The sequence below is a fragment of the Typha angustifolia genome, chromosome 13 (genome assembly GCF_048772165.1).
Source record: "Typha angustifolia cultivar Huaian chromosome 13, ASM4877216v1, whole genome shotgun sequence".
Taxonomy (NCBI): Eukaryota; Viridiplantae; Streptophyta; class Magnoliopsida; order Poales; family Typhaceae; genus Typha; species Typha angustifolia.
The window spans coordinates 14,701,761-14,719,279 of NC_133251.1; the positions used below are offsets into that span (position 1 = coordinate 14,701,761).

The 17,519-nt window shown below is 36.1% G+C and overlaps 2 protein-coding genes across 2 annotated transcripts in view; one reads left to right on the forward strand and one right to left on the reverse strand.

Annotated features, from left to right (window-relative positions):
* The window catches only part of LOC140773139 (UPF0235 protein At5g63440), a 63,998-nt gene that overhangs the window by 40,283 nt on the left and 6,196 nt on the right, over positions 1-17,519 (reverse strand). The window lies entirely within an intron of this gene.
* Positions 372-17,158, forward strand: LOC140773501 (dynamin-related protein 3A-like). Its single transcript, XM_073116099.1, has 20 exons — positions 372-851; positions 1,689-1,971; positions 2,091-2,119; positions 2,207-2,308; positions 2,660-2,728; positions 2,814-2,873; positions 3,125-3,238; positions 4,393-4,441; positions 5,244-5,353; positions 5,457-5,549; positions 5,647-5,739; positions 5,850-5,987; positions 12,686-12,799; positions 13,694-13,798; positions 13,931-13,973; positions 14,222-14,370; positions 14,459-14,605; positions 15,906-15,958; positions 16,182-16,281; positions 16,366-17,158. The coding sequence occupies exons 1-20, from the start codon at positions 516-518 to the stop codon at positions 16,615-16,617; spliced, it is 2,439 nt and encodes an 812-aa protein (XP_072972200.1). The 5' UTR covers positions 372-515; the 3' UTR covers positions 16,618-17,158.

Below are 17,519 nucleotides of genomic sequence, written 5' to 3' on the forward strand. Positions count from 1 at the left end.
GCCGACCGGACTCCTTTCCCGTGCCGCCGCCCAACCGAATCCGGCCCAATTCTTTCGGACCAAGCCCACTGCGATTATTTCCCTACCTTCTCCGCATACATACATGTATGCGATTGTTCTTTTCTCCGTCCATTTCTTCCTGTAAGTAAATCCAGAACGTCTGCGAGTAAGGCGGCTTCTATCCCGCAGATGGATCTGTATGCGGTCTCTTACAAGCCTCCGACGAGACCCTTCCCCACGAAACTACCTTCCGATTCTACCCTCCTACCCCTGCGCATGCTTAACTCCATGAATTAGTGACATGCAAGGGCATTTTAGTCATTCAGGTGAGTATACATAGCAAGAAAATCCCCGTACCCGCCTCTGGGAACGGCTCCACCTTTCTCCCTCTCGCTTCTCCCCCCTCTTCTCTCCGGTTGAAGAATCCCCTTGAACTCCAAGATAGGAAAAAAATTAGGGTTTCTCTGTATCTCCTCTCTCGCTATCTCCGGAATTCGTTGCTAGAAACCCTGGTGATGGCGGCGGCGGGGCCAGTGGGGAGCAGCGTGATCCCGATCGTCAACAAGCTGCAGGACATATTCGCGCAGCTGGGAAACTCGTCGACAATCGATCTGCCGCAGGTGGCGGTGGTGGGGAGCCAGAGCAGCGGCAAGTCGAGCGTGCTCGAGGCGCTCGTCGGAAGAGACTTCTTGCCAAGGGGGAATGACATCTGCACGCGAAGGCCGCTCGTGCTGCAGCTCGTGCACTGCCCACGTAGGCCGGAGAAGGCGGAGGGGGACGAGTGGGGGGAGTTCCTCCACTTGCCTGGAAGGAGGTTCTTTGATTTCCGAGAGATTCGGAGAGAGATCCAGGTGAATTTTGGGTAAATTAGGGTTTATGGTTTTGTTTTCTTAGTTGTTTCTAAGATATTTTTTCGGAACAAGGATTTTTAAGCCCCGGATGCTGTAATTTAATTGGAAGCTTGAAAATTGTAGCCAATCTTTTAAGGTGGCTGCAGAGTGCGGAATCCGTGGACTTCTGTTGGTCGAGGGATTGCATATGCGCTAGGTTGGTGCACATGTAGGTGCACGTTTCACTCTAGTTCGTAGATTTAGGAAGTCAGTGTTCATTTAAATTATAAGGAAAAACTATGGGTGATAGATATTCATAATGCTAGACTGAAAATACTTTTGGATAATAAGATGATTAATCCAGCAGAGGATAATGTTAGCTAAATTGTAATATGCTGTATCTGGCCTTATGCAGCGAAAAATTGCATTGCCTATGTGGCATAATATAGCATATTTAGAATGGGTATTGTAGTGCTACCTTCTCTTCTTCTTTTTTCATTTTTGAGTTCAAAACTACTGTTTGATATCATGTTTCATTTATAATAAGCAACCTATGTTCCCATCTTAATGATCTTATAGGAGGAAGATTCTGTGGAACTTATTAATCTGTCGTGAATGATAAAATGGGGCATAGTGAAAAGCCGTACAAATGATAGGTTACAAATGGTTTTTGCTAATGCAAGTGGTGTATTCACGTGGCTTCTTATGGAACTCATTATTTACTTTTAGAGCTTTGCAATGGTATTGGACTTTCACCTGTTGGTTTGGCTTCTTTTGGACTATATGCCTTGCTTCTAAGAAAATAGTTACTGGCAATATTCCTATGTGACGCAAACATACTTTTTCTTCTCCATGCAGGCTGAAACAGACAGAGAAGCAGGAGAGAACAAGGGTGTTTCAGACAAACAAATTCGATTAAAGATCTTTTCTCCAAATGTCCTGAATATTACTCTTGTTGATTTGCCCGGAATAACTAAGGTGCCCGTAGGTGACCAACCAACTGATATTGAGACGAGAATCAGAACAATGATCTTGTCATACATCAAACACAGAACTTGCATAATATTAGCGGTCTCACCAGCAAATGCAGATCTAGTGAATTCTGATGCTTTGCAGATGGCTAGGATTGCTGATCCAGATGGTAAGAATTTGAGTAGATGATTTTGCAATTATCCTGAATAGGAATTTTATCTTGATGGTTCAACTGAAGGCTGGAGTATAGTAGACACTTAATTATAATTTCCTGTTAAATTCTCTCAGGGTCTCGAACAATTGGCGTTATCACAAAGGTTCCATTTGTTACCCCCTAAGTTCTTCATTTTAAGCTTGTCATACTTATCATCTCATGAGACTACATTTTCTGCTTATCTCTGCAGTTGGATATAATGGACAGAGGCACTGATGCCCGCAACTTCTTACTGGGAAATGTGATCCCACTACAGCTTGGTTATGTTGGTGTAGTCAACCGCAGCCAGCAGGTACTTCATAATGTCAATAATCTCTATATATGTAGTTGGAAGATGTGTAGAAGTTAAAGGAATTTTTCTGTGATAGTACTTTTTTTTTTTGCTTTGCTTTTCTTTAAACTGAAGCATTGTTTTGGTAGTTATTGCATTCTTGCACAAACTAGAAACATCACAGTATCTACTTTCTAGAAGTGAGTTGCTCTTTTCTTCATCTTCACCCCTTTCTTTATTTGGTTGAGATTTGAAAAAAATGGGGTACCAACAATTAAGTCAGTTTCTCATCGTCACCATATAAGACTAGTACTTCTCAGAAGTATAAACTTTTTGGACCTGTTATCCTCTAATTTTTGTTTGCTGCTGCAGGATATTAACTTGAATCGTAGTATCAAAGACGCTCTAGCGTATGAGGAGAGCTTCTTCCGCAATCAACCAGTATCTTTCTTGAAATTTTTTAACATCTCCTCCTTACTTATCTTGATATATATTTATACTTTTAGGGGATGTGCTATCATTGTAGGTATATCATGGTCTCTCTCATTGTTGCGGGGTCCCCGAGTTAGCCAAGAAACTAAATCAGGTGGGTTTCCTGATGGCGTTTATTTTGCAATCGTAACAAACTTGATAGCTGTGTTTTCTTCTAAGAATTTAGACATCCAAAGCAATTGTCAACCATCATAACAGGATTTTCCAACTTCCTAGGATCTGAAAATGGATTTGTTTTCTATGAACCCTTGAAAACTGCAGTTTGTCTACACTACCAATATCCTCATGATGTGCTTGTTTTCATTCTATTTATGCATGTTAACCATAATGATTTGTTATTTGCAGATTTTGGTGCAACATATCAGGACTGTTCTGCCAGGATTGAAGTCACGTATTAATGCTCAGTTGACATCTGTTGCAAAGGAGCTTGCTATCTATGGTGATGTAGTAGAATCAAAGGTATCTTCCTTTACATTATCCTTTTGACATTGATGGTGTGTCCCTTTATTATGATGTCAACATAACTGTCAAGGAGTTCCATTATTAATTTTCATTGGATGTCATGCCCTTATGGAAGCATCTTAAGTGTAAGAGAACATGCTAAAAACAAGAATTTGGCTTTAGTATATAGCCAAGCTGCAATATAGGCAAGCCTCAACATCTTAACTATTATGATCCGACCACGAGTGTTAAGTCGAGTTTAGTTAGTTAATTTTGCTTATTATTTTTAATTTCAAATTATAGTGGATGTAAGCCTAATATAGCGAATTTGATTTGACTCGTTATGCCTCAATTCTTATAAATATGACTAGTCATGGGTTAATTAGGGTGTGAAATGAATATTAGTTTAAGTCAAATTATTATTTTACCTTTATCTTTTAATTATAGCCGTCTATTTTTTCTAGGAGTAGATCTAGCCTAGAGTCTCTATCTCCACCTCCAAACTCCAGCCATTATCTTCCTTCACGAGCCACCCACCTTTAAGGCCAACATCCATCATCCCACGACTGCTTGCCACCCTCTCAATGACTGCTGCAGTATCGAATAATCTGTTTTAGCCCAATTCTAACATTTCCTCATCTTTTTTGCCATAACTTCTTGCTCTGATTTTCAAATTCACTCAAATCAGTCATCCATTAAAATTTTATAATTTTCCTATGAATGGATCATTCCATATTTAAAACTATGGTGTTAAGCAGTAGTGTCCAGTCTTGGGAATTTTCCTGGGAACTTTCCTCTATCCTACCTTGCTCTCTCCCAAAGATTACATACATCAAATCTAGCAATTTTAATGGTTTGTGGTGGAAGATCACGAGTTTCGCCCTTCCCCTACTTGAGTATATGTATAATATTTGAGAGAGAGTGAGAATACAAACTATTTATTAAAAATTTATGTACATATTCAATACATGGAACACAGAAGGTGAATTGATGCGTCATAACAATGGTTTATTTTCTCATTGTATTTTTTTCTACCATTTAGTGTCACCGCTCACCATACTTAGCTTTTTAATATTCTTGTGACATGTACAAGTAATTGTTTGGTTATATAAATAACTGCTTCTTCAATCTTTTGATGTACTTTTTTTTCTGTATCATCATCATCTATTCAGGCAGGTCAGGGTGCAAAAATCCTGAACATTCTCGCAAAATATTGTGAAGGTAGTTCTTAAATTACTTCATTTTTTCCTCTTTTGGTTAACCATTTCCTCTTTTGCATCTATGAGAGCAGTAGTATAGCTAATATAGCTTCAACTGTATGTCTGTTTGTCTTTTTGACCAGATTTTTCTTCCTTTTTTTTGTATCTATTCCTTTGGAGAATACTTTTGGATGCTTCATGATATATGTTTTTTTGGGTATGATCTAATTGGAATTTTTTATTGGATATGCCTTTGATACCTCATTTAGTAATCAATTTCCAAAAATAAGGACATGGAATGTGGATACAGTTTGACCATTTCTAAAGGTCTTTTTATATTGTGGGTTGTCTGAGAAAAATATGCCTAAGTTGGAAAGAGACATCCATTTATCATTTTCATTTAGTATGTGGATCCCTTTAGTTGTAAACACTATTGATAAATTCTTTGTAAGTCGGATTATGGATCTGAAGGAGTCTTAAATTTGGAGCGTACAACATAATGACAATTCCTATGAGTATGATTTATGGCTTGAGTCTGCTTTCGAACATCCGGTGAAGATTTCCCTTTCCTTACAACTTGATCTCCATTTTGGGTTCTCATGATTAGTGTTTCTATTTCGTCTTTTTGAAAATTCGTACTTGTGATTTCATTTAATTGATAAAGGTGGTCATGGTTTTAGTATTTTATGTATATTCTGATACTTGGCCAATATTGATTGACTGTTAATTATGAGCTCCTTCTCTTTCATCTTTATTTGCGTATTAATCTTCTTTGATTATTAGTTTACTCTCGTAATTTCTAAATGGCATGATAACTTGCGCAGCTTTTTCTTCAATGGTGGAAGGCAAGAATGAAGAAATATCCACAACTGAGCTTTCTGGTGGAGCACGAATTCACTATATTTTCCAGTCTATCTTTGTGAAGAGTCTAGAGGCATGCAACCTTATATGCTATTTATTCAAATAACATAACCCCTTCGTGCTGCCTTTTATGTATACTTAGTTCTTTAGATTTAATTTGTCTGTTCAATTTCTAGGAAGTTGATCCTTGTGATGACATTACTGATGAAGATATCCGCATGGCAATTCAAAATTCAACTGGTCCTAGGAGTGCTCTGTTTGTACCTGAGGTGATGTCTGTTGATTGATGTCATGCATTTCTGGTAAAAGGAAAATAAGCTTTACATTCAGTTTATCAATATTTGTTTTTATCTTTTGACCAATTAGGTACCATTTGAAGTTCTCGTTCGCAGGCAGATAGGCCGATTGCTGGACCCAAGCCTTCAATGCGCCAAATTCATTTATGATGAACTAATTAAGGTATAGAGTTCTCACTTCTCTGCTCCATTTTGTGGATTTTATGAGAACAAACATTTTTCTAAAACTCAAGCAGTCCAACTTCTCTTTACTTAATTTGTCTACATTGATAGATGAGCCATCACTGCTTAGCTAATGAGCTACAACAATTTCCCATCCTTCGGAGGTGTATGGATGAAGTGATTGGAAAATTCTTACGGGAAGGTCTCCAGCCTGCTGAATTGATGATAACCCACATAATCGAGATGGAGGTATAGAAATTTGACTTAGCTATCACTTATTGGCATGTCTAGTTAAAGTCCGTGAAGCTATCTCACGCCTTCAAAAACTCATCTGGAGTCGTTTCATCTACTATAATATTGTTTTCCCCCTTTTTCAGTCCATGTTTCTCATTTTGTTGGTTCACTACTTCACTTTCCCTAGCTGCGATGATCTAAGAAAAACAGTAAGGGCCGAAATTTAATGACAACTAAAACAAAATTCACTGATTAAGGCCAAAACTGTAGATTTCTGTGGTTGACATTTATTTTGGACCGCAATATGCTAAAACTATTCTATTTCAGCCTAAAATATTCTTTTTTTCTTTTTCTACGAGCCGAAACCAAACCAGGTAGATAGGTGACAGAATAGTGCAAAACCGATGGTCCTTGCTCTTTTTGGCGGCCAGCGCCTCGGAAATGTTTGTTGCACTAAGATCTGCTGCTTTTTCCATATTTATGAGGTACAATATGGGTGCTTGAAACATGTACTTATACTTTACATCTTCTCAAAAAAGCATGTCTTTCTGATGGAATATTAAGCTAGCCCATTTGACTAGTCAATTAGATTAATTAGCTGGTGCAAAATTCAAGATTAGTGCTTTGGTTTTGAGGTGACTGTTAGTCTTCTCTGTCTTTAAATTATAGTTAATTTTTGGATTCTCTAGATGTTAGAAATTAAAGAGTTATGTATGATAACTAAGGTCATATAGTATAATATATATATGAGGTCTTATTTTATGTATTGGTATGGAAGTGAAGCAAGTGAAATAATAAAGTTTAAAAATTTTATCCACTTCATCTTGTATTAAGTATCAAGAGAATAATTTTCTTTTCTTGAGTTTTCTACCTTTTCCTGACAAAGTGGTATTAGAGTGAACTTTTCTTGAAAGATAATGGCTTCCAATAGCTTGTTGCAACCCCAACTTCCTCGTTGCACCGAGAAGAATTACAATCTATGGAGTATCCAAATAAAAGTTCTCTATGGATCCTAAGATCCACGGAATATCGTAGAGAATGACTATGTTGAGCCGGAGAACATGACGACGCTGACCCCACATAAAAATGAGTTTCAAGAGACCCGCAAGAAGGACAAGAAGACATTGTTCTTCTTTTATCAAGCGGTGGATAAGGCAATCTTTAAAAGAATTTCAACCATGTTGATGGCGAAAGAAGTGTGGGATGTACTCAAAGTGTCCTACAAATGAGAGGAGAAGATAAAAATGGTGCGACTTCAAACTCTTCGAAATGAATTTAACACTCTTCACATGAAGGACTCTGAAGTAGTTGAAGACTACAATTGAGTAATCTCTATTGTTAACCAATTGAGGATTAATAGTGAGAGAATTTCAGACCAAAGAGTAGTTAAAAAAATTCTTGGAAGTTTAACTAGAAAGTATGAGCATATTGTTATTGCTATTGAAAAATCTAAAGATATATCTACTCTTTCCATTGAAAGTTTATTGGGATCACTCTAATCTTATGAATATCACATGATTCAACTTGATTTCCCTCCCTTGGAGCAAGCATTTCAATTTCAAATTTTATTGAGAGGAGGTTCCAGAGGGAGAAGAGGACGACATTTTAACCATGGGAGCAGTAGAAGTAATGGCGGAAAAGGTCAAGAAAATGAAAATGATAATACATTCTCATCTACTTTAACTAAAGATAGAGGTAGAGGATGAGGACGATAAACAGATGCCAATGTAATCATTCTGGCAAATATGACCACATAAAAAAAATGTGTAGAAAAAAGATTGCCAAGAAAAATTAAGATGCAAACTATGCTCAAGAAGTGATCAAAGGAGGATGGTTCTCTCTTTCTTGTTTGTAATGTATAAGAAGAGGTTATTAAAGATATTTGGTATGTTGATAGTCGTTGTAGTAACTAATAACAGGAAACAAAAGTGTTTTCGTCACTTTGAATGAATATATTTAAAGTGAGGTTCACATCGACGATGGCAAGCTACCAATCAAAAGTTGTGATATTCTTGTCATGGATAGCTATGCCAACCAGCACTTGCCGTGCCAATAATGACACGCCAGTGGCACACCCCCATGTCAAGTCATGTTGAGCCGTGCATGTTTGGTATGGCTACATACCAATCATTGTGCCATTTGGAACTTTTTTTTAATTTTTTTTTCTATTTTCATCAATCATTATAAAATCAACTAATCAATTGATTATTTAGAAGACTTAGATAATATGGTGATGATATTGATGGTGATAATGACGCAATCTGGTGGCGATGATGATAAAGATGAGACATACATTCTTGTTACACAACCTTTTAAGAGGTATTATTTTTATAAAGGATTTGAGTTTCTATGTAGCAGAACATTAGGAGAGGTGCATCCATAGGATGATATGAGTTCATTATCATTACCATCATATCAATCATACCCACCAGAGCTAAAATACTCTTATTATATTCTACATTTACAATCTACATATGCTTATGGTGTACTTGTGCCTGTGCTGGACATTTTCGTGTATATTCAATATCTATATCATATCATAAGATAATTATAAAATTTCTATTAGTCTGAAGACTATGTGAGACGTTACAACAAACAATACTATCAGTGAAATTTGAATAATATTGATAATATTTAATGCAACATTCTTATGTTATTCTTGTGCTGGTAAATGAAGTTTTTGATCCTCGTCATTCTACATTCAACGAGATATTAGTTTTAATTATTGACTTATTATCAATTAATATTATGTGTTCAATTTTATTATGGAGTATTCAATTATATTTTGGAGTGTTCAACCATTAATATTAGTTTTAATAAATGTATTAATCATATTATGTGTTGAATAATATTTATATTTAACTATTATTTATCTTTAATAAAATATGTCATTTACAAAAATAATCTAAAGATAAAACATTATGATGTAGGTTTTAATACATATTTTAAGCCAAAAACTAAAGATTAATTTACCAAAGATTTAAAAACATCTCTAAATATCTTAAAAAGTTTATTAATGATATTATAAATATTTGCCAATGGCACGTAAAGGCGTGTGGCACACGAGGGTGGGCCACTAGCACGCAGAGGTGGGCCACTAGTATGTAGGGGTGTGCTACTGGCACGCAACGATGCGTCGAGACGTGCCGCTTGGCACACCCTGTGTTGACCGACACATGCCATGCCGATGGTGGCACGTCATGGTATATGCCACTGGCACAACCATCATTGATTCTTATTAAAACAAATAAAGGTGTCAAGAGCATTATTAATGTCTTCTGTGTTTCTGGCTGTAAGCAAAACCTTTTGAATGTTGAACAACTTCTTCCTAAGGATCCTGATGTTCTCTTTAAGGAAGAGACATGCAAGATCAAGGACAAGAGTAATATTCTTATAGCCAAAATGAAAATGACACCAAACAAGATATGCAAAATGAAGTTCTTTCATACTTCAACGCCATCATAAAGTACTAATCATGGCTTTGGCATATCGGTTATGGTCATTTGAGCTTTAGCTCTTTTTCTCACATATGCAAGAAATAAATGGTATAGGGCATGCCAAATATTCATCAACATGATCAAGTATGTGAAGGGTGTGCACTTGGAAAGTATCACTGGACTCTTTTCCAAGTAGAAAAGCTTGGAGGGCATCCAAACCTTTGAGCTTATTCATATCGATTGATGTGGCCCTATGCACACAATATCTATTGGAGGTAATTGTTATTTTCTTATTTTTATTGATGATTATAGTAGAAAGACATGGATTTATTTTCTTAAAAAAAAGAGACGTGTTAAACAAGTTTAAAAAATTTAAGACCTTGATTGAAAAGCAAAGAGAACATATCTTAAAAATTTTGGATTCCGACCGAGGAGAATATAATTCACAAGATTTATCTCTTTTATTAAAAAGCATGGCATAAAAAATCAAGTTACTATCCGCCACACACACCACAACAAAACAAAGGTGGTGGAAAGAAAGAACCGAATTATTATGAAGTTTGCTAGAAGTATGCTAAAGGTGAAAGAGATGCCTAAAATATTTTTGGCCAAAGACATAGCATGCGTGGTCTATCTTTTGAATCATGCAACTTCTAAAAGTGTGCATGACGTGACACCTCAAGAAGCTTGGAGTGGACACAAACCTTGTGTTGCTCACTTGAGGGTTTTTGGAAGCATTGCCTATGTGCATATGTCTGATGAGAAGAGGAAGAAATTGAATGATAAATTTAAAAAATATATTCCTATAGGCTATAGTGAAAAATTCAAAGCCCATAAAATTTTTAATTCCCTTATCAAGAAGGTTATTGTGAGTGGAGATGTAAAATTTGATGAAAGAGAATCTTGAGAGTGGGATGGAGAAGAGAAAGAAATCTTCTATTTCTTGCTGATGAAGAAGAAAGTCAAGATGGTGATCTTGGAGAAGAAGAAAGGACTCCACCTACATCTCGTCTTCTTTGTCCACATCGTCTCCAATGTCTTCTTTATCAGAGTCTTCACCAAGGAAGACAACGAGCATTAGAGAGATCTGTGAAGCTGCAAGAGAAGTATCATATGAAGATATGAGGAACTTGTACTATTTATTAATGCAAATCTTATCACTTTTGAGGAGGCTTCGTAACAAAAAAAAAATTGAAGGCATGCTATGGATTAAGAAATTGATTCAATCACAAAGAATAATATTTGGAATCTTGTAGATCTTCCTACTGGGCACAAACCAATAGGTGTTAAATGGATTTACAAGACCAAGTTGACTGAAAAAAGTGAAGTTGAGAAACACAAAGTGCGTTTGGTAGCGAAGGCTATAATCAAAAGTATAATGTCTACTACGATGAAGTCTTTGCCCATGTTGTTCGACTTGAGACAATTCGCATGGTCTTAGTTTTGGCGGCTCAAAATAAATGAAAGGTGCATTAATTGGATGTCAAATCAGCATTTTTAAATGGTGTTCTTGAAAAGGAGGTCTATATTAATCAATCTCTAAGCTATATGAAAAAAGGTGAAGAATATAAAATATGCAAGTTGAAGAAAACCTCGCATGGCTTAAAGTAAGCACCAAGGGCATGGTACGGTCGCATCAATGGATATTTTTTGAATAATGGATTCAAGAGGTGTCCATTAAAGCATACTCTTTACATCGATGAATGTACACATGGTGAGTTATTAATTGCATGCATTTATGTTGAGTTATTAATCACATGCATTTATGTTGAGTTATTAATCGCATGCATTTATGTTGATGATTTAATCTTTATTGGAAATAGTCCAAATTATCTTGAAGCTTTTAAGAGAACCATAATGCATGAATTTGAGATGACAAACATGGGACTTCTACATTTCTTTCTTGGCATTGAAGTTAACAAAGTGGAGTAAATTTTCATTTCACAAAAGAAATATGCAGCAGATTTTTTGAAGAGATTTCGAATAGAAGGAGCTTCACCTATAAGCACACCTATGGAGGTTGGCTTGAAATTAAGCAAACAAGGTGATGATAAACTTGTTGATGCTACTCTTTATAGAAGCCTTGTTTAGTCTCATGTACTTAACAAGTACAGGACTAGATATTTTATACTCTATTAGTCTTCTAAGCAGATTCACGGAAACACCAAAAGGCTGTCATTGGAAGGTTGGAAAAAAAACTTTTGAGATATATTAATGGTACCTTGGATGAAGGTATTACTTACAAAAGTGCTAAGAATTCATGTTTAGTTGGCTATTGTGACAGTGATTGGGGTGGAAGCACTGACAATGGCAAGAGTACTTTCTGGCTATATTTTTAATGTCGGCTTCGGTGCTATCGCATGGTCTTCAAAGAAGCAGGATGTTGTCACTCTCTCTACTACGAAAGCGGAGTATATTTCTTTGTCATTTGTCAAGCATTGGGTTAAGGTGTATTTTGGAAGAACTTAAGCATTCACAAGGAAAATGCACAAATTTATTTTGTGATAACAAATCAACAATTGCACTCAAAAAGAACTTGGTCTCTATAGTAGAAGCAAGTATATTCGAGTTAGGTATCATTTCATTCAAAATTTGGTCAAAGATGGTGAAATCAAGGTCAAGTATTGTTAGACTCAAAAACAATTAGCAGACATATTCATCAAAGCTTTCAAGATGGATACCTTCACCAAATTGAAGAAGTAGCTTAGTGTGAAAATAGTCTAGCTTAAGAGGAGAATGTAGGAATATTAAGCTAGCCCATTTGACTAGTTAATTAAATTAATTGGCTAGTACAGAATTCAAGATTAGCGCTTTGATTTTTAGGTGACTCTTAGTCTTCTCTATGTCTTCAAATTATAGTTATCTTTTGGGTTCTCTAGATATTGGAAATTAAAGAGTTATATATGATAACTAAGAGCCATGTAGTATAATTAAGAGTCATGTAAACCACTATGCGGTTTTATTTTATGTATTGGTATGGAAGTGAAGCAAATAAAGTAAGAAAGTTTAAAAATTTTATCCACTTCATCTTGTATTAAGGATCAAGAGAATAATTTTCTTCTCTTGAATTTTCTACCACCTTCTCCTAAGACTTTCTTCTAGCTTTATCAAAGCTCTTTGCTAGATATACAACAACTAGACTTTCCTGAGTTGTAGACCTGTAGTCATGGGAATACCCTGTTGGGGTAACTATGTACTTTAATTTTATATATATATGTAATTTTTAGTTTTTTTACTCCTCATATCCATGTATAATTGAGTACTTGATTTGTGCAGATGGACTATCTAAATACTTCACATCCAAGTTTCATTGGTGGCAGCAAGGCTGTTGAGCTTGCTCAACAGCAAATTAGATCTGCTAAAATAGCAGTAACAGTGACCCGATCCAAGGTATATTATTGTTTCTATGTTTTCTCTTTATGTGTGAGTTAATTGTTTTTGAAACAAGAAAAGGCAAAAGATGGTGGTCGTGGTAGATGTGAGTTAATTGTTTCTATGTTTTCTCTTCTGTCATCTTGCATTCCTCTGGCAGCGTAACTACACAATCTTGATCCACACTAATCCACTATGTAATTCTGGGAGATCCTCTTTGAAACTAGATTATTAGAATACACTTTCAAGGCAAAAGGTAGCTTAAATTGGTTTTTGTTGTTGTTGTTGTTGTTGTTGTTGTTGTAACCATTACTTAAATATAATACCTATACTCCTATAGTATAGGGTACAAGATATTCACATCTTGCTATAGTACCTATAGTAGTACATGAAACTAAATTGAGTGGCAAATGGCAAGCTAGGCCTTGCTTGTGTTTGGTTTGTTAATTTGAGCTCACAATCTAGGCTCATGTTTTGCTTGTTTTGTATTAGGTGGACTCCTATCACAAGACATGTGCTTGCTTTGTAAGAACCTCTCACAAGAGAGCTTTCCAGCCTATTGTAACCTGCGCCTGAACAACAGGCTCAATTGGAGAGAATGAGTACAAGTAGTACTATGATGAATACAATTCTTATAATTAAAGTTCTTATGGTTTTGGGTGATTAAATCAACACAGCTCGTCATTTAACTGTCTAAATTTCATCCTTTGAAGAACGAATGCTTCATATATCTCCCTCAAGTTGGCACCTTCTTTGCAATTTGCATCTCTCAAGTACCTGATTCAGTTAATTAGCTTTCATATGTGCCCCTTGTTGTTGGCCTAACTGTTTAAGGGTGCATGATGATAGTCTTTACATCTGCTTTCTACATGTGCCATACTGCTTTGTTGCTAAATATACTGCTGGATGCAGGACGGAATGGATTCTGATAAGCTACAATCATCTGAAAAGAGTACAAAATCTCGAGCTATCCTTGCCAGAACTGGTGCAAATGGTGTCTTTTCTGACCCCCTTCAGGTCTATTTTCTTGTTTTCCTTGTCTTAATGTCTCTCTAATACTTACATCATGAAACTACTTTTTCTTTGAAGTACATTTTGATGAAGGGTTTCTGTCACTTTTACCTTCTCTGAGTTCTCTCAATATTACAGGGAGTTCGACATGGACTGGATGCAGAGAGAGCAGGTTCATCTGGTAAGTGTGTAGATTATATGTTGTATAAGAACTGAGTATCCAAATTTTTTTTGAAACTATATGGCAAACAAGGCTGAATAATACTTTCTTCTTTTCTGTTGGAAGCATTCCTCCTGTTGCCCTACATAGTTTCATGGACTTGATTTAGCCTTTCCCTTACATTGTATTTGTTACATTTAGTTGTTATCTTATCAATAGTATGACAGGAGTACTAATAAGTAATACCATCTGAATTTGAGATCTGTCAGGAGGTGCAAGTGGATCAAGTTGGGGATTTTCATCAATTTTTGGTGCAAGTGAGGACCGTGCACATGCAAAAGAGAGTTCCGCGAAGAGGCCATATAATGCACCCATGCATACAATGGAACATACAATTTCCATGATTCAGTTGAGAGAGGTGAGCCCATTGTCTACAAATTGATTGAATTTGCCACTTCTATCTATAAGGCATTTTTGTAACCTTTTTTTTTTAAAAAACTGTTCAGCCACCTGTTGTCATAAAGCCCTCAGAAAACCAGACCGAGCAAGAAGCACTAGAGATAGCAATCACTAAATTTTTGTTGAAATCATATTATGATATTGTCAGGAAAAATATTGAGGACTGTGTTCCCAAAGCAATTATGCATTTCCTGGTGAGTTGCCTTACTCTAATTATGCGGGAATCTGATTAGTGTCTTCTTTTTTTTTTTTAACTTTGTTAAGCTCGTGCACCTTGTTGAATACGACGAGTTTTTCTTGGTCAAGAATACTATAGGTCTGCCCTCTTGCATTAATACAGCACCTATGCACCTATGTAATGACTTGCATGAAAATATTGTTGTGTTAAGATCTCAAATAACTTTACAGTTTGATTTATGTTGTTTTTTAATTGTGAAATTAACTTTACGTAGTCAGGAAGATACTGCTGATTTAATAGGTGTTCTCCAGAAAGTTTACTTTCCTCCTATTATTTTGGTCACTGCCTATATGCAATCATATCTCCTGAAATCTTATTAGCTGCTTGAAGACTTCAATCCGTAGGATGAGTACTTTGAGTACTGCTGAATCGAAAGATATAGAGAAGCGTAATGCTGAACTGCATTGTACTAGCCAGTTACATCTGTTTGCTGGAATCATATGAGTGTATCCATGATTCTGAGTCTAACTCAAGTGTGGTATATTCTTTGCACTAAACCAAATATTCAATTAGTTGTGCACTTATGTTTCAGAACTTGCAAGAAAAAATTGTATATCATGGTAGGACATCTGTATCTCATATGTAAATGTTCTTGCTATGATGGCACTTGAGGACCAGGTTTAGGATACAACATTTAGGTAGATAAAGAACCGTTGAAAGGAACTCTGAATTCAAAAGGCAACAATTCACTTAAGCAAAAGAGGGGCATAAGATGTGTTTAAACCTCAGAGAAGCTTCAGTCAGACATTTTTACCATTGTAGTTGGATATCTTTTGTAGCAAGTTTCCCGTTGGCTACTTGGTTTCATTATAATTTTTGGTGTGCACGTCCTTGGACATTTTTCACATGTTTGTATCACATTGTTAATGACTCTATTTAGGGCTTTCATAGTAATTTTGAATTACCAATTATTTTTGTCAATATATATTCCTTATTGTTAATTTTCCGAAGTGTTACCTCTACTGAATGTATTTTGAAGATGGAAGTAGTGTTCCTTAATTATATATGAACTTCCATTCTGGAGATGACGAGATGTTATTTGATCATGGAATGTTAGATGTTTCATCTCTGTCTGATATGTGTTCTTTTAGTAATTGCCACTCTCTAGATAAGCATGAGTCAACTAGAAAGAATTTGTACACATACTAGTGGCACTGGATCTTTTATTTGTGAAACTAAATGTGATGGAAAATCTTGTTGCTTGTGGTTTGTGCTACATATCCATCAATTGATTAATTCCTTGTCCTTTTTGCCAGGTTAATCACACAAAACGAGAGTTGCATAATGTTTTTATTACTGCCCTTTACAGGTAACAAACTAGATACTCTTTTTTAGTCTGCTGATTCCAATTCAGATCTTGAGTAAACTGAAGATATTCTTAAAACTAATTCTTGCTATTTTATGTCAACGTCCACTTAAGGCTTCTAACAGTATTAAACTATTAATTCTCTTTCCCAGATTTATTTCAGATTTTCAGGTGATATAGAAAGAAAAAAGAAAATCTAGTGTGATGCTTTTTTTTGCACATGCAGGGAAAATCTCTTTGAAGAAATGTTGAAGGAACCTGATGAAATTACCATCAAAAGAAAACGTATCCGAGAAACATTAAAAGTTTTGCAACAGGCATACAGGGTAGGTTGTCCTATTGTTGAAGTTCCATTGGATGTTTTTACTGATACTCCATTGCTGAACATATTTCCTTCTTTCAATAACTAGACACTGGATGAGATACCAGTTGAAGCAGAATCTATTGAGAAGGGTTATACTCTGGTGGGTGATTCAACAGGTCTTCCAAAGATCCATGGGCTTCCTTCATCTTTCTATGCTGACGTAAGCTCACCATATGTGGCTTCCCTCAAAAACCCAAGATCCAGGAAGTCAGCTCACTCAGGGGAGCAGCCATCACCATTGCCACACTCAAATTTTGATGCCAACGGATCAGAATCCTATCCAGCTGTTGGCTCATGAACTTTTATGCGTGCTAAAGTTTTTGTCCGTATGGATGGTGCATATTTGATTGGTTTGATTCCACAAGGTCTAAAGTATAGTCATAATTCTTTTAGTGCTGACCCAATGCCAATTAAAGCAGCAAGGTCAGGTGCTTCATGTACAGTTGATATATCCCCTTTATTTCTCGTAAAGGTCAAGCTTTCATATAACATTCACCAAGAAGGAACCCAGCTTGCTCCAACCCAGGGAGGAGATAATTGTATCTTGTAAGGGAGTTCCTTAATGGCCCTGCCTTATAAGGGATGTATAAAGTTATGATGCCTGCTAGTAGTAGAGCATATTCACGTGGATCACTGGTTCTGTTGCCAGTCACTCTGAGAAATATATTCTGTTTTTTGTTGCCATTGGGAGGGATACACCTACCTTATCTCATGTAAATTTGATCATCTTTTCTGAGAAGTAGATGAATTTGTTTCTCATATCTTTACATTCATGTTCTTAACTGCAGAAAATTATTAGCGTAGGTCGGATAGTTATCTGATAAGTACAGTTTTTGTTGGTCTATATACATACATGTATACAGCAAGGATTGTGTTAGGTAATATTTGGCTTATATACATATATATATGTATAGGCTTTTATATTCGAATGTGGGAGTAGATCTACTTGCCATACTTGCTAGTTTTCATTATTTGCAAATGATTTGAGTTCTGCTAGATTCAAACAGTTCGTTGACGCCTTTAATCGACTGTCTCTTAAGTCATGAGTAGTAGGGATTTATTTCTGGTATGGCTTATGCTGCTGAGCATATTCTGTCCCTGGCCAAGTCGGACAGACCGGAAACTATTTTCAAGCCACAATATCTAGTTCCTTTCTCAAGACTGCGGATAACGACGATAGCGCAGAAATATTTCATCTTA

Bases quoted from the DNA above. Each gene is read 5' to 3' on its own strand.
- LOC140773501 (XM_073116099.1), top strand. From the start codon at position 516: ATGGCGGCGGCGGGGCCAGTGGGGAGCAGCGTGATCCCGATCGTCAAC. The intron at 5,354-5,456 runs GCATGCAACCTT...TTCAATTTCTAG, and splicing joins TCTTTGTGAAGAGTCTAGAG to GAAGTTGATCCTTGTGATGA. The intron at 14,371-14,458 runs GTGAGCCCATTG...AAAACTGTTCAG, and splicing joins CCATGATTCAGTTGAGAGAG to CCACCTGTTGTCATAAAGCC.